The following is a 27,652-nucleotide window of genomic DNA, read 5'->3' as shown; positions in this document are numbered from 1 at the left end:
AACTTATATATACGAAATGTATGTGATTGTTGAAACCCTCAAAGAATCATCTCGACAATGAGATGAAACATCCCGACACAATCTCTTCTTTATAACACAAAGACATCGTCCTGAACTCCCCAATCAAGGCGAGTTTTAAACAGAACCCCCTTCATATCCCTTTGTTTCCAAGAAAAGAACAATAACCATGGTCATAAATATCCATCATATACGATTCATATTCAAGTTTGGTCTTCCCTCATTGGCCCAAACATCCAACTCAAAGAGACTATTGTTATATCACAGCGACAGACTGCCCACTCCGCGTGACAGATCGGGTTCCTCTGACACAGAAGGGAGACCCACGTACTTGTTAATCCAGTTCAAAACGGTCTGGTGCCACATGAGGGAGTTTTCAGGGTTCAGAACCCAGTGGTTCTCGTCAGGGAACGTCAGGAACGCACTATCAATACCGCGAATCTGGAGAACATTAAACGCAGCCAGACCCTCCGCGATGGTCAGACGGTAATCCAACTCGTTGTGGATAATCAGATGAGGCGTGTTCCAGTGTTCCGTGAACCGCGACGGATCCCACTTGGCCCAGTTCTCCGGCACCTTCCAGATCGGCCCTTTCAGGTCGTGCAGAGGGAAGTATTGTTCTTCACTAGCCAACTGGGAGGTCATGCTGAACACTCCGTCATGGGTGACGAGTGCCTTGAACTTGCGCCCCAGCGGATGGCCCTGCATCCAGTTCATCATGTAACCGCCGTACGAGGCGCCTAGTGCAACCGCACGCGTGGTGTCGACGTAATCCAGGTGCTGCTCGATATATTCGAATCCCCTGACCAGGTCCTCGTAGGGCCGACCGCCCCATTGCCCCTTGATTCCATCGGTGAAGGGCTGTCCGTAGCCGGTACTACCTGTTGGGTTGGGGGTGATCACAACGTAGCCCTGTTCGGCGAATACAGCAGGGTTCCAGCGCGTGCTCCATTGATCATTCCACGCGCCCTGCGGTCCACCGTGGATCAAATACGCAAGCGGGTATTTGCTCCCAGGCTTGAAATCGGACGGCTTCACCACCCATGCGTGGACAGGGTGGTCTTCAGCTCCCTTGAACCAGATCTCATCGACCTGGGCCGAGGACAAGCCGAAGGCACTACCGCCCCGGCCGTTTGAGGAAACCATTTGGACATCATCTGGATGGGCTGGATCGATGATAGTCCACAGGCTGTTATCAACCAGGCTGCTGCTAGACACGAACAGTTTGGATGATTTGGCAGCTGCGGGAACGGCGTCGTTCACGTATCCCGATCTGGTCAGCCTCTTTAAAGACTCAGGCTTGATTGTATGCGCATTCTCCAGTGGAAGCTGGTACAGAACTCCGCGGCCAACCTCCTCGACATGAACGAACAGAGACTTGTCATCATGGGCAAATGACACGGCCGAAGGACTGAGATCCCAGTGTCCCTTCCCATCGTCCGACTGGAAAATCTCGATCATCTCTCCATTCCATGGGTTGGGAACATACAAGATACGGTTCTTATCAGATTCATAGCCATCCTCACGCATCGCTAGAACAGCAATCGAGCTACCGTCCGAGCTAAGGACAGGAGACGACATCGCTCCCTGAAGGCCAGCAACCTTGCAGATTTTGGGTTCAGAATCATTCATGCTCATGCTAGTCCACGAGAACATGGGAGAATAATAACACGAGCAAGAGGTGTGAGTCGCCGGGTTCAGGTTAGGGTCCTTCGCAATAAAGACAATAGCCGACGGACTGATATCAAAGTCCCCAGTACCACCAAAAGGCGGAATTGGCGACTCCACGCCTGCCAGTCCTGAGACTGCAATCAAGTTGGTAAGGCCCGAGATCGAGTACTTTCCAGCCCGTCGACGGGCCGGCGACAGAGGAGTCTGTTCCAGCAAGCCATAAAAGATCGCGTTCTTCTGGGGCTCGACATACGAGTCCCAGTGTCTAACAAAGAGAGAGGTGTACAGTTTGCCGGTTGTATGGGGCTTCTTCGCATCGTGGGGATTGTATAGCGACCCGTCTGTATTGGCTTTGCCTGTCACGGCGAAGCCGACCTTTCCTGGCTCCAGAAGGGTCACTTTCAGGTCCGATACGGGGCCTGGGACAGTGCCTGCAGTGTATGTCTCATCGGCTTGGCGGGCATCGCCAACAACAAAGCTTGTATTGCCATTGCCCTTGTTCTTTAGCCAGACAAGTTTGTCGCTATCGTCCACCCACTGTGGATTACTGGCGCCGGGGTCGTTGGTGATAAGGGCAGAGCGGCCGGAGCTGATATCGATAACGCGGATTTCATTGGTCTTGGAATGAGACTCGAAAGAGTACGAGGTCTGCGTGTAGACTGCTAGGGTGCCAGCCGCATTGGGAACGGCTGAGGACCGCCTGGGTGCTCCAAGCAGAACCCTAAAGGGGTCGGTGTCAGTCTGGTGCTCTCGAATATACTCAATGAAGATTGATGTCAAATTGTTAATTATATGGACACTACTTACTGGGGAGTGAACTTCATGTTCCGAATGGCCATATCAGACCGTATGGGAGATAAGATAGGAAGCTTGGGGGAGCTTCCACGGATTGAACTTAAAATGAAGGTATCAACAGGCTCTTAAGATAAACAAAAACACGTAAAACACCACTGCGTATGCTATTGATATCAAAGAGAGAAATTGAGTTAGAGAGAAAGAGTTGGAGGAGAGAAGAGGAGGTTGGGGAGCAACGTGATCATGCGGGGGGGGTTATGGTCCTGATTGGGTTAAGCGCCATGTACCTTGCAGGCATTTGCATCGACAATGTTACATCGGAGAAAAGTACGGAGTACGTAGTTAACTATAGAAGACATCTTGTATTCAAGGCTTCGAAAACATAACTATTATTACAAATTGTAAAGATCATGGCATTTACTCTTCTTCCTCTTCCTCACTTTCATCCTCGTCCATTCCCTCTGCCGCATTGATACGGAATGTGGGAGCCTGATCAACGCCAACATAGCTGTCGCTCATGAGGTAGAGCGTCAACTCATGGTCTCCGGGTGTAGGGACCACATATTCCAGGCGCAGCTCGAGCTTGCGGCCGATGGTGACACGCTTGATAGCCAACAGGCTCTTAGTCTTCTCGTCACCAACAACCAACCACCAGTTCTCCATCTTCTGGCTGGGGTAGAATGGTGCGTGGACGGTAGCATCGGGCTCCTCGTCTTCTTCGATATCCCGCTCGATCTTGACCTTGAGGTATGCGGGTTCGCCCGAAGTGATGCCCTCGGCATCCTCAACTTCGAAGTCGAGCTCGATGTTGGGGTACTTCTCATTGGTGAAAGCCGCAGCTTGTGCCAACTGCTTGTTATCGAGGCCGAGGCGCTTGACCAAAGTAGCGTAGTCCTTGTTCTCCGATGGGTCCATGGCCTCCATGAATTCGAAGATATCATTGATCCTGTAAAAAGGTAGATTAGCAAATGTCTGTGGGGACCTTTCTGATGGTACATACTTGTATTCGTTGGCCACCTTAATCACGTCAGGAGAGAAGTGAGGGATTTGCTTCAGAGGGCTGTCACGATCCCACATGGCCTGAACCACCATCTGGGACAATTCCATTGCGTTCATCGCGTTGAGATGACCCTCAGATGAGAGGACATCCACACAAGCGCTGAGCAGGTTGAGGACCTTGCGAACAATGTCTTCCTGATCCTTGGCAAGATCAAGAGGAAGCTGCATGCGGGAGAAGTGGGCCTGGAGGAGAACGAAGGCCTTGAAATGAGGAGAATCAAAGGAAACCTCTGACATCTTGACCGGTACACGGTCATACACGCGGCGGAGAATGTGATTCTCATGGCGACGCATCTGGATAGACTCGAACTCAGTCGCCGAAGTGACAATCTCCAGGATACCCTTGAGCTTCGTCCGGGACGAGAGAGACAACAAGAAGGTTTGCATGGTGATGAACGAGATGTTGTAGTAAGCACCGATCATGGCGGCATTCAAAGGCGAAACGGTGTCATCGTCTTCGTCAAGGTCAATGATCTTTGCCTCTGACAACTCCTTCAGTGTGTTCTCCACCAGCTCTGACAGGAATGTGCTGAGCCCCTCGTGGCTCACGTCGCTAAGACCGTAGAAACTGGGGTTTGCAAGAAGACGTCGATAGAAATAGGTGTATGTCATCCAATCAACCGCATCCTGGGTGGAGGAGATGGTCTTTGTGCTGGCTTCAGTCACAAAGGCATCGTGGAGGTATACCTGCAGGTGACTCTCAACAGGTAAGGCCTCGTTCAAGAACTTCTTGTAGTATTCGCGCTTCACTGCTGGCACCATAAGAACACCACGGCCAAGCTTGTCCTGACCGGGACGGGAGGCTTTGCCGAACATCTGCAAGATATCGCTGATGGGGTAGTCTATGTAACGATGCTCACGGCCATCGAAGAATTGAGTGTTCATGACAATGACCAAGTGAGCCGTGATATCCAGTTCCCAGCAGACATCTCTCGAAGCTAAAAGCACCTGAATCGCACCAATGCTGAACAGGTGTAAGACAATGCGCTTATCGGTGGCATTAAGAGCTTCGTGGTAGTAGCCAATACCGTGAGAAAGTGAGGTGGCAAGAGTCTGCTCATGGACACGCTCAAGCAAAGGAGCGAGCTCACTAACATCGGCGTTCAGGAAACGATCTTCATCGTTATCGATAGCACACGCCGAGAGGAGATCTGCTGCAGTCGCACGGACCTGCTTGCGGCTTGGAACGAAGACAAGTGCAGGCTTGTCGGGGGAGAGCTGCAAAATCGACTGGTAGGCAGGGCGAGCCATCGCGAGCATGGCAGAGGGGAAGTGAGGGATGGTGAATGATTGGAGGTGAAGCTCCAGAGGCACAGGACGGGCGTGGGGGCTGAAGTTGTAGATCGTGTGCTTGTTGGCACCGATCCACTCTCCGATGTCGCGAGCATTAGAAAGAGGAACGCTAAGACCAACAATGCGCATTTCATTTTCAGTCTGGAGAGCCATGTAGTGCATGCGAGACACAATAACTTCGTACACGTAGCCAGCATAGCCGCCGAGCAAGTGAAGCTCATCGGGGATGAACAGCTGGACTGTCTGAACGTTCTTACGTCGCTGCCACTGGCGAGACAACACGTCCCACTGAGTGGGAGTGGCAAGTACGAGATCAGCCTGCTCAAGAAGCTTCAAATCCGCTGTGGTTTCACCTGTAAGCTTGACGATAGTTTTGCCTCCATCCAGTTCACCAAGGCGCTTCTGCCAGTCAGCTAGTCGGTGGTCGACTAGCTCCTGGAAGGGAGCAATGTAGACTGCACGGCCACTATCCTGCTTTGACCAGTGACGAAGCAAAGCCAACTCAGCACAAACAGTCTTTCCACTTCCCGTAGGAGCACCGAGGAAGATGTTGTCATCGGTGTCGAATACTGACTTGAAGACCTGGGACTGAATCTTGTTGAAATGCTGCCAGTTGGGGTATAACGCTTGGTAATCCTCACGCTTCAGTGCCTTAACAGGTGCGCGCTGCATGTCGAGCAGTGGTGTGTGAGGAGGGAAGCGCTCGGGGAGAACCAACTTCTGGAAGGACACGGCAATCTTCGTCTCGGAATGCATCCATCGGTCAGAGACAAGCGAGATGAAGTAGTTGGGGGGCATCGGCTCATTGACAGGAACGGTGAATTCGACAAGATGTTCATTCATCTCGGACTTGGCAAATTCAGCGCGAAGCAAGAAGCGATCATGGAACAAAATCTCCTCTCCGTCACAGTCCTCAACCAAAATCCAGAAATCTTGAGCATTGCCGTGGATTTCGTCATCCCAAACGAAGTTGGGGGAAATGGTCAACTCTACACGCAGCATGGATCGCGTGATGGGCTGCACTTGAGCTTGAACTTCGAGTCGAGGGAACTTGGACACCAAGTCGCATACGACACGGCCAGCCTTGGGCATGCTCAGAAGCTCACCCATGCGGGGAGGATCCAAATCGAAATAGCTGCCCCAAGGCACGTCAATGCGTTCCGCCTTCTGCAAGACATCTCTTGGGCAGTGGGGGAATTGACGAAGGGGGGACATTGTCGGCCACATGCGCTTCTCGGCCATTTTGCAAAGGTCGAGCGCAGTCTTGGCCACTGAGGCCCAACCCTTCTTCAGGCAAATCTCGAAAATCGCGCGGATGATACGTCCAGCAGATTGAGTGACATAAACCATGTCTGCCATCAACGCAAGTCCCTCAAGCTTAAGTCTAGAGATGTAAGCCTGTAACAGAACGTTGATCTTGGCATGGGGCTCATCAATGGTCTCCTTAACAGGGACGGGAACCCGGCCGAGCAGTTTTCCAAGCTCAAGTTTCTCATCCTGGCGAACAGGGATGTACTTGAACTCATCACTCAGGGCAAAGATTCGGAATAATTCAATGGTCGTAATGGAGGGTTGGAGGTGTTGAGAGTAGGTAAGCATTGAGTTGTGACCAATGTAGTAGTGCGAAGAGATACGTCCAAGCTCAGTCGACTGCAGACGCCCAGTCTTCTTTTCATACTTGACGAGACCGGCCTTCTCAAGAACTGCAGCAGCGGAGTGAATAAGATCCACTCGCTTCTGCTCTAGGGCATCATCATTTTGATAATCAGCGCCAACACTGTACAGGCCAGGTGATCGGAGCATCCGAACGTAAAGGTAAGTGTAGCCTAGCCAATCCACACCTTCATCGCGGGTACGAACATTGCCAAGTACAATCTCAGCATTCAGATTGTCCGCCAATTTGCTCATTAGCTGCGACTCAATTGGAAGCTGTTGATTCAAGAGAGAGAGATAGTATTGAATCTCAGCTTGCGATGTGATAATGATACCCTCACCGAAGGTATCATATTGGGGTCGACCAGCTCGTCCCAACATTTGCAGAACGTCTTGCGGGCTCAACTCGACCCAGGCACCCTTCTCGGGAGAGTAGACCTGAGTTCCCTTGATGATGACGGTGTGGGCGGGAAGGTTGACACCCCAGGCCAGTGTCGCTGTACAAACGAGGACCTGAATGCTTCCATCGGCGAAAAGTGCCTGGACAGAATCACGATCGGCAAGACTCAGACCAGCATGGTGAATACCGAGACCGTACGGCATGAGATCCTTCAGGTTGGCATCATCCACAGAGTCTGCTTCTTCGGAGAGAATGGCACGACTAGCAGCGTCACTGCGCAGAATCTGACCAATGGTTTCATTCTCGAGGGCCTTGTCCCTAATATACTTGGCGGTCTTGGCAGTCTCCTTTCGAGAATGGACGAAGATGAGCATTTGGTTTCGGTTTTGCCCGACCTGCTCCATGACCTTAGTATAACAAATATCATTCATCGTCTTTAACTGCTTGATGGCCTTCTTTTCGGTGACACCGATAAATTCCTGCTTGAGGGGACAAGGACGGTAGCTGCCATCGAAATGGAACATGCCCTTGACAGGATCTGCGCGCAGGAAGCTTCCCACATCACGGTAGTTGGGAAGGGTAGCACTGAGACCCACGATTCGGACGGGCTCCCCAGTCTGCTCGGTTTTGCGAATTGTTCGGCTGACAATGCTCTCAAGGACGGGGCCACGTTCATCGTGGAGAAGGTGAATCTCGTCGATGACAACAAGGCGAACAAGGTTTGTGTAGCTGGTTTCAGTTGCCTTTCTGGTGATAACGTCGTACTTCTCAGGGGTGGTGACGATGATCTGGGTATCCGCAATTTGCTGCTTGGTGAGCTGACGATCACCGGTCAGTTCGGACACTCGGATACCATAAGGCTCCAAGCGCTTGCCAAGGTTGCCAACTTGTTCTTGAACCAGAGCTTTCAAGGGAGAGATATATATTATTTTGAAGTCGTCCAGCATAATCTCCCCCGTTTCAGGGTTGCGATTCTTCCCGATTTCTCGAAGGATCGTAAGCATAGCAACGTTGGTCTTTCCGGATCCCGTGGGAGCACAGACAAGCATGTTTCCATCGTCATGGAACGCTGAAGGGTAGCACTTTGTCTGCACACGATTAAGTTCCTTTGAGGTTCCAAATCCAACACGGGCCCATTCAGGCAGCTCGGTGGTCGGGATATTCTTCTCTCCAGCCTCCTTCTTGGCCTTAGGCGGTGGCACATGGATCTCTTCGTATCCCTTGAATGCTCGCTTGGTCGAGCCCTGGGGAAGCTTAACATTAGGATTGGTCATAAGGTGGTTGCCTTGATGGAAGACCAAATTTTCCAAATTGATCGTTTTCTTAGGCTGAAGAATGCCACCTTCGCCAGCTTCGGCGGGTTTTTGGTCGGCAGTTGGGCCTGAAGGAACATCAACATCCATTAAGTCAAACTTCATCTTCTTATCGGGTGGTGCTCCGAGTTCGTCGCCGGCTTCTTTGCCACGGATTTCGTCGAGAATGGCACGCTGGCCGGCTTCAACCATCTCAATCTCCACGAGATTGCGCGCATCGGGATCCTCTGCGACTCTTCTCCAGCGGGTAACCCAGACGGCTTTGTCGCGGTTGGTGACTAGTTTAGCAACAAGATCGGGGTGGTCATAGTCGAAGAGTTCCATGAGGTCATTCTCAACATCACGCAGGGGCTTTAATGCTCCATCCTCGTCCTTTCCGCCGAGGATTTCAAGTGCTTCATCTGTTTTCTCGTGCTGGATGTGAGCATCCTTGTAGATAGCACCGATTTGACGTTGCAGCCAGTAAGCATCGATTTCGCGAGCGGAGACCTTCAAACCGGTCTTTTGTCCGGCTTTGTCACTTTGACCAAGACCACCATCGATAATCATTTCATCTCCATCTTCATCTTGGGCTGCTGCTGCATCGTCAAGTGCAAGTTTTTCTTGTTCATCCTCTTCTTCGTCGTCGTCGCTGAGCTCGTCCTCGTCCCGAACTTCGTCGACGGTTCCCATGCGTTCATCATCTTCATCTTCTTCGTCGAAGACGACAGCAACACCTTGGCGTTCGTCGAGTTCGCCACCTTCTTCGTCGAGGCCGCCTTCCATCTCTTCCTCTTCGTCCTGGGCATCGTAGTCTGTAATCTTCTTGCCTAGGTTGACGAGCTCGTTGAATTCCTTGGGGTTCATTGTGGTTCCCAGAAGGTCATCAATCTCCTTCTTTTTATCGAAATCCTTCATATCTTCGTCCTTCAGTAGTTCCAATACCGCATCGGCGGCACTTCGGATGACTTCGTGGGGGACATCGCCCAGCTGGCTTCCGGTGATTGTGAGAATAAGGTCATAAGTGGCTCGTGTGGCGGGTGTGCGAGGACGATATTTCAGGCCTTCGACGAAGGCATCGGCTGCTGAGAGGATGCCCTGGCCCCGTAATTGTGCTGGTTGGCCGCGGTGGCGTTTTTTCTGTTCGCGTAAAAGCACATCTTCACCCTCACCGATGGCGCCCCGCTCGAGAGCTGTCGGAGCTGCCTTCTTAGATTTGGGCGCATCATCACGCGCGACTCGTGCACCCATCTCCCGGATCCCAATGCGACCCGCGAGAGACTCCGGGTCTCCAGTGGGTTCGTCATGGGTGCGACTGATAAAACGACGGTCCGCCTGGAGAACCAGGTTGGACATCGCCGAGTACTTGTACTGCGAAATATTTTGGTCCGCCATCTTGGTGGTTTTGTAGCTGGATCAGGGGAAAAAAACGATGAAAGAAAGAGTGAGTTGCGACAAGAATCTGCCTGCGGAGGGTGAAGATTCAGGCCGCGCCGAGACACGAGATGTCGGCGATTGATCAATTTCAAATGGTCACACAAACCTGACTCATCCTCCTGCCGCAAGTAATGTCACTTGTAAGGGAGAAATATCAGCCAAGGTTGCAGATCGATGAAGTCAAGGAGAGTGCAGCTCGGGAAGATTTCGGTGGCAAAGGCGGAAGGAGGGGAGCTTGGATGGTTCTGCCGCCCCAAATGCTCTGGATCGCGTCGCAACAATGCGCCCTGGTCTGTCGATTTCTCATTTAATGCCAGTTTATATAAGGTCTCTGACGAGTTTGATACGTCCATCTCATCGTTGTCAAATACACCGGACCATATGTCACCATGCGCGTCGAACCTCCATACACCCACGCGTGTCCACCGCCGCACCGAAAGTTCGCGTACGAGGCGCAAAAACTAAAGCGACAGTAAAGTTGAAAGACCTTCCTCAAGGAGTTTTGAAACTAGAAGCATACAATGATCGGGTGGATGAGGCTCCCCGTTACCCAACTGTGGTGCAGGGGCACCGAAACAATATGCAGACGTTCAAGAACTGTGTTATTTTGACCCGGGTTGGGGGCTTCTATGAGGTACGATAATAGGCACCACATAGCTAGAAAACTCCATGCTAAGATAGTATCCTGTAGCTCTATTTTGAACAAGCAGAGGAGTTGGCACCACTGCTCAATCTCAAGCTTGCGACCAAAAAAACCAACGGTGGACCGGTTCCAATGGCTGGCTTCCCCTTTTTCCAGCTCGACCGTTTTCTCAAAACCCTCGTCGGAGATCTCAACAAGTATGTGGCTATTAGCGAGGAATTTGCTATCAATCCAGAAGACAAGACACGCACAGGAGGCCTCCTGTTTGATCGGAAGGTTGCCAGGATCATCACACCTGGCACGCTGATCGACGAAAAATTCATAGATCCTTCCGAGCATAATTTCCTGTTGGCCATATACTTGGATATCCCGTCTTTGCAGTCGCAGCTGAAGCAACACGCTGATATCGATCTGCAATCATCGCATCAGCATGTACTGTCCTCTGTGCCCCAACAAGTAGGATTGTCATGGCTTGACCTCTCAACCGGTGATTTCTTCACTCAGCTCACGACGACTCAAATGCTCCCGTCTGCAATTGCACGGATTGGAGCTCGTGAGATTCTGGTAGATCAGAATGTGCAAGATCTTATTGGGCATGAATTGCAAATGCTAGTTGGACATGATCATCGCCTTGTCACCTTCTTCCAATACCCTGAAGCATTCAAACCGGTATCTGAATGGGGGACAATGTTAGAGTCTCCGGTCCCCGAAGATGCTCGCGCCTCATTCACATCGGAGGAAGTAGCAGCTGGTTACAGTTTGCTCGAGTACATTCGTGTGCAATTGCAAGGGTCGAATCTCAAGCTTCAGCCTCCAATTCGAAGACATTTGAATGAATCAATGAGCATTGATCGTAACAGTCTGAGTGGTCTTGAGATTCTAGAAACCGCGAGAGACGGTTTCGGGAAAGGTAGTCTTCTACACGCTGTGCGAAGAACTTCTACAAAAAGTGGTGCACGGCTTTTGCGAGACCGACTGAGTATGTCCAAACTAAAATTCAACCCGTTTTGTATGGCTTTTACTAATGTGTTACATGCAGCCTCCCCGTCTACATCCTTACAAGTCATCAATGAGCGTCTAGACCTTGTATCGGTCTTCATAGAACATGTGGAGCTCCGTGACAGCGTCATCCAACTTTTGAAGCGCAGCCATGATTCTCAACGTCTGGTTCAGAAATTCGCTTTTGGAAAAGGAGATCCGGATGACTTGATCTGTCTTTCCCGTGCCATTGAGGCCTCCAAGGATGTCAGACAAGTTCTTCTAGATCATAATAGACTTTCAGGCTCCAGCACTACAGATTTCAATCACAGTCTTACTATCATGATCTCACGGCTTTTCCTTGATGGTCCTATCGCGCTAGCGGACCAAATTCTTGCAGCCATTGACGAAGAAGGCTTGCTACAAAAGCAGCGCATCGAAGATAGTACCGCTGCAGAGGCAGCCAATCTGGCACAAAAGGTTGCTATGGATGAAGCCACATCTAGCGAGCTCGAAGCACTGCCAAAAAAGGTCAGGGCAAAGAGGGGCGAGCGAACAGTTGTGGCTGATACGGACTCCGGTCCCCTCGATACCTGGATTATGAGACGTGACGCAAGTAAGACCTTGAATGGACTCCACACAGAGCTAGAACGATTGGGCGATGAAAAGACTTCATTGACTCAACGTCTTCGTGATTCGGTTGATTCGTCAGCCCTGAGCCTCAAATGGACTCCGGGGTTAGGCCATATCTGCCACGTTAAAGGGGCAAAGATATCCCAAAAGTCTCTCGAAGACTTGGGAGTCACTCGAAATGTCTCATCGACCAAATCTACCCGGTCATTCTATCTACCAGCCTGGACAGAGCTGGGAGTCAAAATGGACCACGTGAAGATTCGGATACGTCAAGAAGAGCAAACAATATTTGAACGTCTGCGCCGAGAAGTGATCCTGAACCTTGTCAAAATTCGCCGAAACGCAGCAGTCATGGATGAGTTGGATGTGGCGTGTTCATTTGCAACTCTCGCGCAGGAACAGCAAATGATACGGCCGATCCTCAACGACGGTACCTGTCATAAGATAGTCGGCGGAAGACATCCCACGGTCAAACTGGGTTTAGAGGAACAAGGACGGTCATTCGTGAGCAACGATTGCTTCCTGGGCGATTCCGAGCGGATCTGGCTCATTACTGGTCCAAACATGGCCGGTAAAAGTACCTTCTTGCGACAAAATGCTCTAATCACAATCCTTGCGCAAGTCGGATCTTTCGTACCCGCAGCATATGCCGAGATCGGTATCGTCGATCAGATCTTCAGCCGAATCGGTGCAGCAGATGACCTCTTCCGCGACCAGTCAACATTCATGGTGGAGATGTTAGAAACGGCTACTATTCTCAAACAAGCCACGCCCAAGTCATTTGTGATTATGGATGAAGTGGGCCGAGGCACAACCCCCGAAGATGGTACAGCTGTTAGTTTTGCCTGTCTGCATCATTTACACAATCACAACCAGTCTCGAGTGCTTTTTGCCACTCACTTCCATGCCCTCGCGGATATGACAGAGGACTTTGATAAATTGGCGAGATACTGCACGGATGTGAAAGATATGTCTTCAGGTGCCTTCTCTTTTGTCCATCGACTGCGGAAAGGTGTCAACCGCGAGTCTCATGCTCTGAAGGTTGCCCAACTGGCTGGTTTGCCCAAAGAGACCCTTGATCTGGCTATGCGGGTCCGCCAGGAAATGAAGGATAAAACTCCACCACCTCGAGTTGCTGATGGAGGTCAACCCTAACCTCGGCGTCCTTGGCGGTGAAATGTCATGGTCAATATGTACTTGAAAGGTACTATGTAAAATATTCTATATACAATATTTCGGCTTCTCCTGTTAAAGATACCACCAAATCACATAGCTAGGTTGGCAAACGCCCCCTCGCCTCTATTTTCAATCCCAACTGTTCTGTCTTCAGTTTCACTTTTGAGAACCCAACACTTGCAAGTGCTTCATAGACATACAGCTAGGTATTAAAGCTTAGCAGACCACAACCTCGGACCCTCCTCCACCCTCCCGAGTTGACCCTTCCGACCAAGATCAACAACAACACCCTCCCCAAACGCAGCCTCCTGACAATCCTCATCCCCAACCCCATTAACAAATTGCACAACAACAAAATCAACCCTCCTACGACCCAAAACCACCATAGGCGCATGCCACGTGCCAACACCATAAGTAACAGCCTGACCACCACGCGCCACAAACGCCTTAAGATTTTTCAGATCCGGCGGGTCACGAATCGTAATCGTCTCCCCGGCCTCGTTCTTCGCGGTAGCAGTCTGTCCCTTCAAAGTAGGCGCAACCACCACCAAAAACAGCGGCTCTTCCTCACCGTCCCCGACTTTAGAATGGGCCGATAAATCAACCGGAATGAAAGTCTGATTTGTAAACGGGTGGCGCTCAAGGATGCGCACATCAAAGGCCTCCCTATCAGGCAGCTGTGGGCCGGTGCTGACAGTGCGCAAGGCGCGCGGAAAACAGCAAAACATGGTCATTCGTGCTTCGGAGGCCTGTCCGCTTGGACAGACATTGGTGTAGCGGTCGAGGAGCGGGGAGATGGGACTGTACTTGAGAGCGGAGTTTTGGTTCGCTAGGACTGGGGTTGGGTTGTGTGGCAGTAGGGATGATGGTTTAGGGGCGATATTTAGTTCTCTCGGTAATGGGGAGACCACTGCTGTACCGAATTGTGCGAAATTCGCCGGTGTAAGAGGCTCTGGAGTGAGCGTGACTGTCGGGTTGGTTGAGAGGATCGGCGCCATGGTGGGCTATTTGGTGTGAGGTGTGCGTGTGCGTGTATGTGGATGTGTTGGTCAATCGCTTGGAGGCCGCCACGTTCTAGCGTGTAGGTTTATAATTGTATAAGAGGAAGCTGGAAAATGAAGAGAAATTGGATTGGATGTGGTTGATGAAGCTAATTATGCGGAGATGTCGGCGTCCTCCGGTGATAAGATAGGCGGCCGGGGCCGCGGAAGTATAGGAATATTTTTTCGATATATTCATTCTTATAGAGAACATCACTCGGAGACTAACATAAATGACTGCTTGTATTAGTCTGTTGGTTTTTTTGGTGCTCATATCAACCAAATGTCAGGCTCTGCAGGGTATGTTGCCGCTTAGCTCTGCTACCAAGATGAGAGTACGCTAGTTTCTTACGAGAACTGCATCAAAGTTGAATCCAATATCCTTGCAGTGCAGTCCGTGCTGAGGACCTTTGGGAATGTACAACACTTTTTCCGCTGAGACCCCAATATATATAAAGCATATGGGATGATTCGATGCACTACATATTTAGTAACCAAGTGCGGGGAATTAGAATTAGCATGTGCATGTTTCTTTCACCGTTTATATACATACATTTAACTATAGGATTGATTTTAATTCGCTCTTTAATCCAGCAATATCGGTCTGGGAAGCATAAATGCATTATGTTGGATGTACAAGCATGTACTTTGCAGCCCCGGGGTACTTGACCGGTTAGCACGGGTATCTAAGATCTAAAGGATCTGAGACAACAATATAAAAAGGCAGGATCTTTCGAAAATATATGGTTCGCACGCTAGCCGCAAGGCAACTGCAATTATTTTCATAATTTGGCCGTGTTTTCTCCCAACTGAGGCTCTAAGGCTCCAAAATAATATACTGGGCTGATGTTACCTGCACATACTAAACGCTGGCCAATGATTCCCATACTCAATCCCTCCTCAGTGACACGCACAAATTGACAGCGGTAATGGCTATTGGTCTATCGAATCCGTTTCTCCGGGACTGATACCCAATCCGGTGATTGCAGTATAGAATTTGATGAAGTTCACACACCGGTATTTGCAGACATCAACTCGGTGGCATTGGATTCTTGGTATTGCTTGCATTTGTTAATTCTATAGGAAATACTTAGATATAAAGCAACGATGGCTTCCTCCTCCCTGAGAGCGGCGTATTCTATCCTTCTTCTGATATTCGAAACAGCCTACTTGTGCTGAATACTGTGAGCCCACTCCAAGTGGAAGTAAACTTGCCCTGTGCAAGATATGTCACTATCAAACGCAACAATGGATTCTTCGAATCCATCTTCGCCCCAACAAACATCCACTACCACGGGCAGTTCAACCGCCCCCGTTACAAGCTCCTCGGCTCCTACAACAAGCTCTAATCATCCTTATACAGCACAGGCATTAAGGTAAGTCAAATATTTGCCATCTTGCCTATCCCAATTTGAGAACAATCGGTTAACGCAAACATGATAATTCAAATAGTGCCAACGAACAATTCGATCAAACCACAGGCCACATGGGCGGTTGGATCGGAGAACTCAACCACCCAGATCAATTCGCATTGCCTAAGTCCTGAGTACACAACCGAGTCCACCCAGATATGACTCTACGGCTGCATGGATGCGGCTATTTTACGGGCCCGGAAGGGATACGTGCAGGAAATGATGACCTGATTCGTGTCTAAAGGATGCATTTGTTTGTGGATGAGCCCAATCATGCATTCGAATTCCGAGCACGCCCGAGATTGACATTTTTATTCCGCCTATGACGGCTATTTGGACGAATGACGCACTCTTGCATGTATACTGGGAGTTGGAGACCCTAGCGGGGGTCTAGGAGAGCACTAAGATGATATGAACGTACGACATGGCTTTCTATTTTCTATTTCCTTTTTGGGGAGGGGGGGAGGGGGGCTTTTTCTTTTTTTCGTTCGTCTTTGGTTTGGACACAACATGTGATAGGACGAAAATTGAGGGGAAGAGTCAGAATATGCAGCAATTATTCGTCTTGCATGATGTGCCAGCAAAATGGCAGATGGCAACATTTCTCGGAGATCCGACGAAATGGGAACGGAGGTCATAACCCAAGGAATTTGATGTTTTCTATGTGTTGTCTACTACGATGCGGCGCTTTTCCCTCTTTTTCTTATCTCGGACATTTAACTTTGGTGTTATTAAAATGTCAATATCATACATTATACTGGTGGTGCGGGTCACCAACTGATTTGATTTGAAGTTGAATCGTTTAAATGTGCATGTAGATGTAACAGTAAGTAACATCTTTAATGCAGTCGTGCCCAATTTGGGAAGACGGGTATGCGCAAGCTTACAGAAGTTTAGCGTCATAACGGAGTCGGATAAAGCAAGGATGCCACAGCCAAGAACTGCTAGTTAACTTGCCATTTACCCTTATAGGACTGGGAAAAGCCCTCTAGCACGTATGAGGGTCTAACCCAGGAGCCACTTGACGCGTAAAGGGAAGTCACAAATCCTCCGGTTACACTCCTTTCCTTAGCAAAACAAACCACGTCTTTGAAGTGCTACCCAAGACACTTCATTCAAAACAGAACCCCCGAACTAAATGCCGAAACAGGGAGACTTAGTGATTGTTGTCTTGCATCAGCTCCGAAGGGCATATCCTGCTTTCCACATGGCCCATGATCAAAGTTTTGTTTCCACTCATTGGCCATCGAGTTGATGGTGCTAGGGCTATCCCTTCCAGAGATTATACTAGTCAAGGGACACACAGGTCCAGATGGAGGCGACGATACATTAATCAAGTACGCGATCCTCATCAATCTGGGCCCCAATCGTCAATTTTATGGCTACCATATGCTGGTTTCTGGAAAGTTGAATTTGTCTAGGATCACTTAAGCAAGCTTGAAACGTTTGGAGCAGAGTCGAAAGCGACCAGAAGATTCTGCAACACAGCCTGTGGTACTGCTGATCAAGACAGCACCTGGTGTATGAAAAATATTACGTCTCCATCTACGTCGGCCAGATGATTTGGTGACAATTCGATTGCTCCCAAGCCACCCCTTTAGTTAAATCAGTTTCTCTAAGAAATTCTGGATCTCATAAGAACAGGGGGCCAAAGGGGATATTTAGTGAAGCTCCAGAGACCCCGGATTCATCAACTGTGTCGCTTTCCCGGATCTCGATGTGCTGGGAACTTTGGGCTTGTCCACTAGCATGGTCCCACTCATACTTATCCAGGGTGATAGTTGATCGTGTCCGGTTTGCTTTGACGGCTATGGCGACATTGGTGTCACCACTCTCGGGGTCAAGCCATATATATACATCTCGCTGCAACCATGCTCTCATTTGCGCGATGGCAACTTCCAAACCCTCCACAGGCAGCCCCACCCAGTCTGTCTGATTTGATATGTCATTGGAATGAGGCCATGAAGAGTGTTGAGATGGCCAAACTTGGAGGCCATATGTGATGGTGACTTCTGTTTTGATTTTGAATAAGGCATAGATGATGGGCGGAGGAAGAAATCTTCGGATGGCATGATAAGAGGGACGTTTGTTGCAGTTATCTGGTTTGACACCTTAGTCGCCTGGATCATCTGGATGTGGTGGGGTCTTTCATTCTAGAGATGGGGCTGGGGAACAATGAAGACAAAGGCGATGATTTGTCCTTGGGATATGAGAAACGTGAGAGAAGATGAAAAGAAGAAGGTGTCAGCAAAAGTGGTATCAAACAAGGAGCTAAATGACGAGTGTCACATCCCGTGCTTCTGCTGTTTGCGACCCCATCCCCTATACCTAGGTATATAGTTAAGTCAGTTAGGCCTCATCTATCATCTGCCCTTTCTAAATGAAACGTGAAGGTGCTAAAATCAAGATCTAAGAAACCATAGATCAGAGTACCTGTCATATTTATCTTCAATTAGTTGGTATAAAAAGAGATGTTGGTTTCACATACCACTCTGACAGACGAAGTATCATTATCCCAAGGATGGGTCCTTGCTGGGTATGATATGTAGGATTAAGTGCTTTCACACTAGATTCTTCCCAGATAGAGACAGTGACTTGTGCAGAAGTTTAAATTATATTGAAGGATACAAAAAAGTGGATAATGATCGCCTGGGTCTTTAACTCCAGCGATATTCTTCGACAGGCAGAAACGATTGCTATGCAGCAAGGAACAGGTCCCTTCCACACAAGTAATCTACCGATTCCAAAAAGTATCACAGGTGTGTTGGCAAAATAAAACGCTTAATCAATTTCCAGACATACATACCAAAGGACTAACTACGCGGTTGCAGACAAAATCGATCAAGCAAGGCAACAATACATGGAATTACTCCAAGTGGAGATTGGAGCACGGATTGAAACACTGTTGAATACCCCGGATTGGATGCGGAAGTCTTGTGGCTCTGAGTGTGATGCGACATACCTTGGCCTTCTCCTTCGCAAACTAACCGAAAACAAGATATCTTACTCAGCCGGTATAGCTGAGCGTCCATATTTTAGTCAACCCCCACCCCCCTCCCCCTTTTTTACCGTCTCTTTTAAAGGTCTAAGTCCTACTTCCATCGCTGCTATGGTCAACAGTTGGAGATCGGAGTTGCCGTGCTCCCATAATGGTCCCTATGGTTCCTCTAAGAGTTGTGTAAATAAGCAGAAACCCTTTGGGGAGGAAGTGACGAAAGAAGCACAAAACCTACCAACTTCGCCACAGGACTCCAAGATTGCCTCCGGAATCATGTCATTTAGCTATCGTGATTAATTTATCAACATGCAAATTTTCTCGATTTCTCTGTTACACCCACAAACATCAAAACCCGTGCAACCGGTTTTCAAGTCTGTTGAAAGCGCAGTCCAAGGTTAAAATTAAATATCCTAGTACAAGTTCTATAGGCTATCCCAGTTTAATTGTGAATGAGAATTGCTCTATCAGCCCAAACGCCGTATCATACTCGTCGGTGCTGGTTAGAGCTGAGGATTTTCTACAGAATCGACTAGCAAGAAAATTAAAGTAAGTGTATTGATGATCTAGTAGGGGATACCGAAATCCACCCATAGATGTCCATTCCAACTATGCTATGCTTGGAAAATGCAATGTAAACAAGTCCCGGAGCTACCGTAGTAGCGGTACCATTATGATGATGGCTATGTTTCACGTTTGAAAGTGAAGGGTAGCATATTGTTCTGCTCTTCAGCGGCGCGTACATCATCATGGTGTATTGGGCGGCGATTGGAGTCACGGCGGTTGCTCAAAAAGTCCCAATTGGAAACACCAGGGGAGTGTTTCGACCAGTTTGGCTCACAGCTTATGATACTCGCTAATAGAAAGCCAGAGAATATCAATACTCCTGGCTTCTACCGGTGACAGAGGAGCAGACTTCCTCGGTAACGAAAATTTAGAGATGCCGTAACAAGTTTAAATCAAGTGGCATTCTCTCCTTTTGCGTCAAATCGTGCTTTCTTGGCTCGTCGTTTGATTTCTCGCTTGGACAAAGGCTTGTCAGCTTCCTCGGCGACATGCTCAGAACTGATAGAAGCCTTCCTCTTAAGATTGTCCGCTACCATTTCTGGCTGCGCGGTTTCTTTGGCCTTTGGGGCGCTAGCTTTTGGAGCACCCTTTTGCTTTGACGCGGGTGCTTCGGGTTTGGCTTTCTCCCCACCGTGGACGATATCCACGATGCCTCGCCAACTGGTTCGCTTCAACTTGGCCAATGCGGTCACCTTCCGCGACTCTTCGCAGACAGCTTCCTTTCCACGCTCTTGTGATAGACCCCAAACACAGGCGAGATTGATCACGTCCCACGGGGCTCGTAGATTCAAAGCTCGTCTTGCTTCACTGGACACAATAATGCCTCGACCTCGTGTCGCGCGGATCAAGGATGTTGCATTCCCAATGAGGTTTCTTCGTGCATCAAGCCCACTCCCCGTGATTCCTGGCCCATAGCAGATCTCGATACGGACTCCACGTGAGATTGCCGCGGACAGCATTTTGAATTTGAAGTGGTATGGAAGTCGCACTGAGAGATCCACGGAGATCACGTCGCATTCCAAGTTGGTGCAAGCATTCAAAAGCGACTTTTCATTTGTGGGACGGAGAGCAACAATATCGTACGCTTGACTCAGCGCGGTTAGGCGCTGATTCTGCGCGGGGTCGGCCAGAGTCAGGTTCAACCGGGTCAGCAGTTGGAGGGATTTCGGCGCGTTCGTTGGCAGGGGAGGAGGGGCGAGGGTCGGGGGGAGCTTCCCGTTGATTGTTTGAGACAGGGCAACAGTAGTGTAACCAACTACAAAGTCAGGTCAGTCTCTCATGTGCTCCAACCTGCGGATCTTGTGCCGCAGAGCGGAATGAATGACTTACGTTCAGCAAGGAAATTCAAAGTGTGGGGCACCTCCGGGTCATCGGGGCTGTAAGGTACATTCAGGTCGTAAAACATGGTGGATTTAAAAGAAGGCCTGCCCTGCCCGTGGGAGTTATTGCTTAACTTCTCAACGCTCTTGGTCACATCGAACTGTCCCAAAAAGGCAATCAGAAAATCTATCGGATTAACAGAAGATCCGCTCTTGCGCTAACTTCTTTCGGTGGGGTCCCCACAACCCTCTCTGATCCCGTGACCTTAGGCGGAACGGATCTCATTCTACTGATCATATCACGACAATATCTCACTTCGTCCATCCCATTGCTCAAGGCTTCTTGTGAGCACTGCGTTTGGGCTGAATAGTCGCTGGGCCTGTTGCTACCTGTCTCATACCTCAAGCTAACCTCCGGCACCTCCCTCCGTCACACGGCCGAGCCCCTCGTGACCCCGCCGCACATCTCTCAATTGTGGGCGCACTCGAAAACCGCCTGTCATCGTCAAGATGGCGCGTGTCTATGCCGATGTCAACGAGCATATGCCTCGGTCCTACTGGGATTATGACAGTGTCAACATCTCTTGGGGTGTTCTTGAAAATTATGAAATCGTTCGCAAGATAGGTGAGAGATGATCAAATCCTGTCCTAGTACAACATGTCGGAGATAGTTTCCGCAAGCTGTGAACTGCGGGTAAACTTCAAGAACAAACTTTCTGACTATCTACCCCAGGTCGGGGAAAGTACTCCGAGGTTTTCGAGGGCATCAACGTCGTCAACTACCAGAAATGCGTTATCAAGGTCCTCAAGCCTGTCAAGAAGAAGAAGATCAAGCGTGAGATCAAGATTCTACAGAATCTCGCAGGTGGGCCCAATGTCGTGGCTTTGCTGGACGTTGTTCGCGACAACCAGAGCAAGACTCCTAGTCTGGTCTTCGAGGCTATCAACAACACCGACTTCCGCACACTGTACCCCCGCTTTTCCGATTACGACGTTCGTTTCTACGTTTTCGAGCTGCTTAAGGCGCTGGACTTCTGCCACAGCAAGGGTATCATGCATCGGGATGTGAAGCCCCACAATGTCATGATTGATCATGAGAAGCGCAAGGTTAGTGGGCTTATCAATTAGTTGTGGCGGAAAATCATGTTCCTAACTTATTATAGCTTCGTCTGATCGATTGGGGTCTGGCCGAGTTCTACCACAAGGGCACTGAATACAACGTCCGTGTTGCGTCTCGTTATTTCAAGGGCCCCGAACTCCTCGTTGATTTCCAGGAATACGACTATTCTTTGGATATGTGGTCCCTGGGTGCTATGTTCGCCTCCATGATCTTCCGCAAGGAGCCTTTCTTCCACGGAGGCAGCAACACGGATCAATTGGTCAAGATCGCCAAGGTTCTTGGTACTGAGGAGCTCTTTGAGTACTTGGACAAGTACGACATTGAGCTGGACCCGCAATACGACGACATCCTCTCCCGTTTCCCCCGGAAGCCATGGCACTCGTTTGTCAACGCAGAGAACCAGCGTTTCATCAGTGATGAGGCCATTGATTTCCTTGACAAGCTTCTGCGCTACGACCACGCTGTAAGTTGTTCTGACACATCTATTATACGTTGCACATACTGACTTATTTTAAAGGATCGCTTGACTGCCCAGGAGGCCATGGCACACGCATACTTTGACCCGGTTCGTGCTGATGCCGCAGCCCTTAGCCACAACAACGTGACACTTCCCTGAATTACTCTCGCATGAATTGTTGATGATCATGGCTCTGATCTTCTTACTGCGATGCCCGGTTCCAAGTTCTCCCCATGTTGCCATCAAGATTGCGTCGGGGCATCACGACAATTACGTACCTTTTGCATTTGAAATTTGCCGATATGAACGGTACAACGATGATCGAAAACATGAAATGAGCTTGGCCTCCGTACTCCCTGTTCCTCTTGTTTTTTTATTAGCCTTTCTCGAATGATGGGCTGCAGCAAACGATCAAATCCTGAATGAAGACGACTTTGATGACAAGACATCATGACATTTAATTTGCTGGGTCCCTTTCAAGCCTTTTATCGCCTAGGTCGTTTGGCGTGTCAATGAGCGTGATAAACCAACGTCTTAGATGGGGGGATCACTCTTCCGTTTCATCTTTTTCTATTTGTATAGCGCTGCTCGTGGGTTTCTCTAATTGATTTCTCCCTTGTTAGTTGAATTGGTGTTTTGGCCTTTCTACCGGGTGCTTCGTGTTTCAAGGGATGCTTTTTCCTAAGACAACCCATTGCATTTTCTTAACGCTTTCCTTTTTATGAATGAAACATTGGATGAGATTTAAAAAAAAATTCAACAACATCTAAAATTGAATGGATTGTATAGGTTGATTGGACATCGTAGGTAGGGGTTTATATATGACGCGCACATATGTCTTGACCTATGTATATGTATAGAATCATATAGTATACTAGGTTCGAGATCAAACTAGACTAGAAACATGATATCAAGTATGAACCAAGATTTAATTTAGTAAACTAAGGCACATTATCCTGATCTTTCTTGTTCCTTATAGATGCCCACGGGTAGCCTCAGATCACCCGTTGGCTCCAGCGTATATCACGTGAGGGTTATCGTGTCTTTCAGGCCGAACAAATAAAAGAAGGAGACGAATTGCAAGCAAGAAACGCGCAAAAAGAAAAGAATATAATATACCCAATGATACCCGATGAGCGTTGACTCACATAAACGCGCTTCATTGACCTGCCCGCCGACTCCACCGAACCTCCCACCGAGCCCCGCGCTCTCATTCGTTCATTCAGCGTGGGAAATTTAATTGCCCGCATTTCGCACAACCACCCCTCCTTATACCTCTCCATCTCTCAAGATACTTATCCGGCGATTCGTGGCGCGATCGGCGCCTTGGAGATTTACTCCTCAATATCGTGCATTCTCAAGGATGGCTCAAAACTCTGCCCAAATCCCCAGTGAGTTTCCATGACTCATTCTCAAATGGCGCAGAAGCTTACAGTGAACAGCGGGTGAGCCTACGGCTCCCGTGACCAGCGCAACCCCCCAGACCGCCGATGCTACAAAGGATACCCAGGGTCAACAGGGCGCACCTGCGGGAGCTCCTAAGGTGAAGACCGAGAAGGAGTGTATGTTGCCACCAAAATCCATATGAAGACCTTTCCTCGGCAGTCGTTATATCATGAACATACGCTGACACTATGGGTGATTTCTAGTGGAGAAGGAGCGCAAGAAAGCCGAAAAGAACAAGAAATTCGAAGAGAAGAAGGCGGCCAAGGCCTTGGCTGCCGCCAACAAGGCCGCAGCTCCCAAGGTCGAGAAGAAGGCGAAACCCGAGAAGGACAAGACCGCCGATGCCTACGATCCCATTGCCATTGAGGCCGGTCGTCTCGAATGGTGGGAGGAGCGTGATCTCTTCAAGCCCGAGTTCGGACCTGATGGCAAGGTTAAGCCGGAAGGCTCCTTCGTCATCCCCATTCCCCCTCCCAACGTTACCGGTTCTCTTCACATGGGCCATGCCCTTACCAACGCCCTCCAGGATACCATGATCCGGTGGCAAAGAATGAAGGGTAAGACTACCCTGTGGCTTCCTGGAATGGACCACGCCGGTATCTCCACCCAGAGCGTCGTCGAGAAGATGTTGTGGAAGAAGGAGAAGAAGACCCGCCACGACATTGGCCGAGAGGCCATGGTCAACTTGATCTGGGACTGGAAGGATGAATATCACAAGAACATCAAGAACGCCCTGCGCAGACTTGGTGGTTCCTTCGACTGGAGCCGTGAGGCCTTCACCATGGACCCCAACCTGTCAGCTGCTGTGACCGAGACCTTCGTTCGCCTCCACGAGGAGGGTATTATCTACCGTGCCAACCGCCTGGTCAACTGGTGTGTGGCTCTGAACACCTCTCTGTCCAACCTTGAGGTCGAGAACAAGGAGATCGAGGGCCGCACGCTTCTCGATGTGCCTGGCTACGACAAGAAGGTCGAGTTCGGTGTCCTGACTCACTTCTGCTACGAGATTGATGGAACCACCGAGCGCATCGAGATTGCTACCACTCGTCCCGAGACCATGGTCGGTGATACTGGTATTGCCGTCCACCCCGACGACAAGCGCTACCAGCACCTGATCGGCAAGAGCGCTCGCCACCCATTCTTGGACCGTCTGCTCCCTATCGTTGCTGACCCCGAGGTCGAGCCCGAGTTCGGTACTGGTGCCGTCAAGATCACCCCTGCCCATGACTTTAACGATTTCAACCGTGGTAAGGCCCACAACCTGGAGTTCATCTCTGTCATGAACGACGACGGTACCTTCAACAAGCACGCTGGTCCTTTCGCTGGCATGAAGCGCTTCGATGCTCGTTACAAGGTCATCGAGGATCTTAAGGAGAAGGGTCTGTACGTGAAGTGGGAGCACAACCCCATGAAGGTGCCTCGTTGCGCCAAGTCCAACGATGTCATTGAGCCTATCATGAAGCCCCAATGGTGGATGAAGATGGAAAGCCTGGTTCAGCCTGCCATCGATGCCGTTGAGAATGGCGATATCGTTATCCGCCCCGAGTCCGCCGAGAAGAGCTACTTCCGCTGGATGCGCAACCTCAATGATTGGTGTCTGTCCCGTCAGCTCTGGTGGGGACACCAGGCTCCTGCTTACTTCGTCAAGATCGAAGGTGAGGATGGCGATGACAGTGACGGTAACCTCTGGGTCACTGGCCGTACCGAGGAAGATGCTCGCAAGAAGGCCGAGGAGAAGTTCCCCGGCAAGCAGTTCTCTCTCGTCCGTGATCCCGATGTTCTCGACACTTGGTTCTCTTCTGGCCTGTGGCCCTTCTCTACTCTGGGCTGGCCCACCAAGACCCACGACTTCGAGAACCTTTACCCCACCTCCGTTCTGGAGACTGGTTGGGATATTCTCTTCTTCTGGGTTGCCCGTATGATCATGCTGGGTATCAAGATGACTGGCCAGATTCCTTTCCGTGAGGTCTACTGTCACTCTCTGATCAGAGATTCTGATGGCCGCAAGATGTCCAAGTCTCTGGGCAACGTTATCGATCCTCTGGATGTTATGGAGGGTATTCAGCTGCAGGCTCTTCACGACAAGCTGCAGTTGGGCAACATCGCCGATAAGGAGATTGCCGCTGCTACCAGATACCAGAAGAAGGCCTTCCCCAAGGGTATCCCCGAGTGTGGTGCCGATGCTCTTCGCTTCGCCCTCGTCTCTTACACCACTGGCGGTATGTTTCACCCTATGTCCCCATTTGATTCTATTTACTAATAATGCTTTTTCTTTTTTGCAGGAGGTGACATTGCTTTCGATATCCAGGTCATTCACGGATACCGTAAGTTCTGTAACAAGATCTACCAGGCCACCAAGTTCGTCCTCGGCAAGCTGGGCGATGACTTCAAGCCCCAGGCTGGTGTTAAGAAGACTGGCAATGAATCTCTCTCCGAGCGCTGGATTCTGCACAAGTTCAACACCGCCGCCAAGGAGATGAACGAGGTTCTTGAGCAGCGTGATTTCTCCAACTCCGCCCAGATCTCCTACCAGTACTGGTACTCCCAGCTGTGCGATGTGTTCCTCGAGAACTCCAAGTTCCTGCTGGCGGAGGAGACCTCAGCTGAGACCAAGGAGTCTGCCAAGCAGACCCTCTACACAGCTCTCGAGGGTGCCCTGACCCTGATCCACCCCATCATGCCGTTCGTCACCGAGCACTTGTGGCAGCGTCTCCCCCGCCGTGCGGGCGATGAGACTATCTCGATCATGAAGGCCAAGTACCCCGAGTACCTCGCCGAGTTCGATGACCCCGCCGCCGCCGAGGCCTACGAGCTCATCCTCAACACCTCCAAGGCCATCCGCTCGATCCTGTCCCAGTACGACGTCAAGACCCAGGGCGATATCATCATCCAGACCTACGATGCTACCAGCCAAAAGACCGTCTCCGAGGAGATGACCACCATCAAGTCTCTGGGTGGTAAGACCCTCGGCGAGCTGTCCCACCTCGGCCCGGAGAACAAGAACCCTCCCTCTGGCTGCGTCGTCGCTGCTGTTGGTGCTGAGGCTGCTGTCTACCTCCGTGTCTCCAAGGAAGTTGCCTTGGAGCAGGAGGAGAAGGCTAAGGCTAGCCTCGCCAAGGCCCGTGAGACTGTCCGCAGATCCCAGGGCATCATCAACGGCCCTGGCTGGAAGGAGAAGGTCAAGGCTGAGGTCCGTGAACAAGAGGAGAAGCGTCTGCGTGATGCTGAGGGTGAGGCTGCCCGTCTCGAGGAGCAGGTTAAAGAGTTTGAGAAGCTGCGCTTGGAGTAAATTGTCCGTTATAGGATAGATTTAAACAAAATATATCAATTGATTCCCTTCTTTCAAACTGTCCTTTTGGGTGTATTTCTCCGCGACCTACGCCAGTTAATTCTCAGTAACTAACATGGAATCTGAGAATCAATGCTACCCCTAATTTGGCATCTCGGCTCTCCAGGAATACCAGGTGATCCCCAACAGAGGCAAGATTGGCACTACCGATGCAGTTTGTTTGATATGGCTTGCGTTTTTTCCCTGCATACAACGTACATCACATTGTATTGCAGACATTCCAATTCGGGCAGCATTCAGTCACTTTCAACTGATGGAACCCATTGTTTTTATCCTCCTTCTCACCAATTGAGAAGTTATCTACAGGTGGGCATGAAGCCCGTAAATATTTCTATTCCAGGTGAATTAGACAATTTTAAAATTCTACTACTACAATTATATTATCATCTTTTCATGATCTCATTTCATTTCGATATGTATAAGTTCGTTTGTGCGGGTTGGACATGTTTGCGGGCAATATATACATTAGCTGGTATAGCAGAGTCGAATATATATAACGCAATAAAATATATTAGAAAATACATGTGATTATTTATTTGGAGAAAAAGGGTGTCCACGTAGCGATCTGCGTAGTCTGCATAATTTACCCGCAGGCGAGATCAAAAGAAAAAAGAAAAGCTTCAACTAACTTTTGATATTTGATACCAAATCCAAAAAAAGGAAGTACCTCAGCTAATAATTCAATAGCAAAAAGACAAAAAATAGTTTCCCTGGGAATCGAACCCAGAACCTTTCCGGAACATATGCTAGTCGCATTTGTTAACGGAAAATCATAACCGCTAGACCAGGAAACTGCTCGACCACTTGGGCCAATTGATGGAAGAAGCAGCCATTGCTGATCTCATAACTCTATTCTATCCTTCCAGCAATAACAGTGTTTTCTACTTCATAGAGCTGAA

General features: G+C 49.6%; 8 protein-coding genes across 8 annotated transcripts; 4 read left to right on the top strand and 4 right to left on the bottom strand.

Moving 5' to 3' along the window:
* Positions 1 to 279: 279 nt before the first annotated feature.
* N7487_009644 (oligopeptidase family protein) lies at positions 280 to 2,528 on the bottom strand (the record flags this gene model as incomplete). The annotated part of the gene is made up of 2 exons (XM_056877374.1): positions 280 to 2,410; positions 2,497 to 2,528. 2 exons carry the CDS (start codon positions 2,526 to 2,528, stop codon positions 280 to 282), a joined length of 2,163 nt encoding a protein of 720 aa, XP_056725954.1.
* Positions 2,529 to 2,901: 373 nt separating this feature from the next.
* N7487_009643 (ATP-dependent RNA helicase BRR2) lies at positions 2,902 to 9,576 on the bottom strand (the record flags this gene model as incomplete). Its single annotated transcript, XM_056877373.1, has 2 exons — positions 2,902 to 3,430; positions 3,485 to 9,576. The coding sequence occupies 2 exons, from the start codon at positions 9,574 to 9,576 to the stop codon at positions 2,902 to 2,904; spliced, it is 6,621 nt and encodes a 2,206-aa protein (XP_056725953.1).
* Positions 9,577 to 9,792: 216 nt separating this feature from the next.
* On the top strand, positions 9,793 to 13,027 carry N7487_009642 (mismatch repair ATPase MSH1; the record flags this gene model as incomplete). The annotated part of the gene is made up of 4 exons (XM_056877372.1): positions 9,793 to 10,063; positions 10,116 to 10,252; positions 10,310 to 11,240; positions 11,301 to 13,027. 4 exons carry the CDS (start codon positions 9,793 to 9,795, stop codon positions 13,025 to 13,027), a joined length of 3,066 nt encoding a protein of 1,021 aa, XP_056725952.1.
* Positions 13,028 to 13,257: 230 nt separating this feature from the next.
* N7487_009641 (ureidoglycolate hydrolase) lies at positions 13,258 to 14,046 on the bottom strand (the record flags this gene model as incomplete). The annotated part of the gene is made up of 1 exon (XM_056877371.1): positions 13,258 to 14,046. The coding sequence occupies one exon, from the start codon at positions 14,044 to 14,046 to the stop codon at positions 13,258 to 13,260; it is 789 nt and encodes a 262-aa protein (XP_056725951.1).
* A 1,290-nt stretch (positions 14,047 to 15,336) lies between these two features.
* N7487_009640 (uncharacterized protein) lies at positions 15,337 to 15,634 on the top strand (the record flags this gene model as incomplete). Its single annotated transcript, XM_056877370.1, has 2 exons — positions 15,337 to 15,464; positions 15,541 to 15,634. 2 exons carry the CDS (start codon positions 15,337 to 15,339, stop codon positions 15,632 to 15,634), a joined length of 222 nt encoding a protein of 73 aa, XP_056725950.1.
* Positions 15,635 to 19,454: 3,820 nt separating this feature from the next.
* N7487_009639 (ribonuclease P subunit p30 family protein) lies at positions 19,455 to 20,467 on the bottom strand (the record flags this gene model as incomplete). Its single annotated transcript, XM_056877369.1, has 2 exons — positions 19,455 to 20,317; positions 20,392 to 20,467. 2 exons carry the CDS (start codon positions 20,465 to 20,467, stop codon positions 19,455 to 19,457), a joined length of 939 nt encoding a protein of 312 aa, XP_056725949.1.
* A 216-nt stretch (positions 20,468 to 20,683) lies between these two features.
* Positions 20,684 to 22,123, top strand: N7487_009638 (casein kinase II subunit alpha/alpha'). The gene is made up of 4 exons (XM_056877368.1): positions 20,684 to 21,006; positions 21,115 to 21,488; positions 21,545 to 21,964; positions 22,019 to 22,123. The coding sequence occupies exons 1-4, from the start codon at positions 20,892 to 20,894 to the stop codon at positions 22,115 to 22,117; spliced, it is 1,008 nt and encodes a 335-aa protein (XP_056725948.1). The 5' UTR covers positions 20,684 to 20,891; the 3' UTR covers positions 22,118 to 22,123.
* A 1,198-nt stretch (positions 22,124 to 23,321) lies between these two features.
* N7487_009637 (valine--tRNA ligase) lies at positions 23,322 to 26,693 on the top strand (the record flags this gene model as incomplete). The annotated part of the gene is made up of 4 exons (XM_056877367.1): positions 23,322 to 23,349; positions 23,401 to 23,520; positions 23,608 to 25,623; positions 25,687 to 26,693. 4 exons carry the CDS (start codon positions 23,322 to 23,324, stop codon positions 26,691 to 26,693), a joined length of 3,171 nt encoding a protein of 1,056 aa, XP_056725947.1.
* Positions 26,694 to 27,652: the final 959 nt, after the last annotated feature.

This window comes from Penicillium crustosum, assembly GCF_028827405.1.
Source record: "Penicillium crustosum strain IBT 35664 chromosome Unknown utg000004l_segment0_segment0, whole genome shotgun sequence".
Classification (NCBI taxonomy): domain Eukaryota; kingdom Fungi; phylum Ascomycota; class Eurotiomycetes; order Eurotiales; family Aspergillaceae; genus Penicillium; species Penicillium crustosum.
The sequence above is the reverse complement of the archived record's forward strand: the minus strand, read 5'-3'. Positions and strand labels throughout refer to the sequence as shown.

Excerpts from the sequence above, each read along its gene's own strand:
- N7487_009638 (XM_056877368.1), top strand. The coding sequence starts at position 20,892 with ATGGCGCGTGTCTATGCCGATGTCAACGAGCATATGCCTCGGTCCTAC. Across the intron at positions 21,007-21,114 it reads TGAAATCGTTCGCAAGATAG|GTCGGGGAAAGTACTCCGAG; the intron begins GTGAGAGATGAT and ends TATCTACCCCAG. Across the intron at positions 21,965-22,018 it reads TTCTGCGCTACGACCACGCT|GATCGCTTGACTGCCCAGGA; the intron begins GTAAGTTGTTCT and ends CTTATTTTAAAG.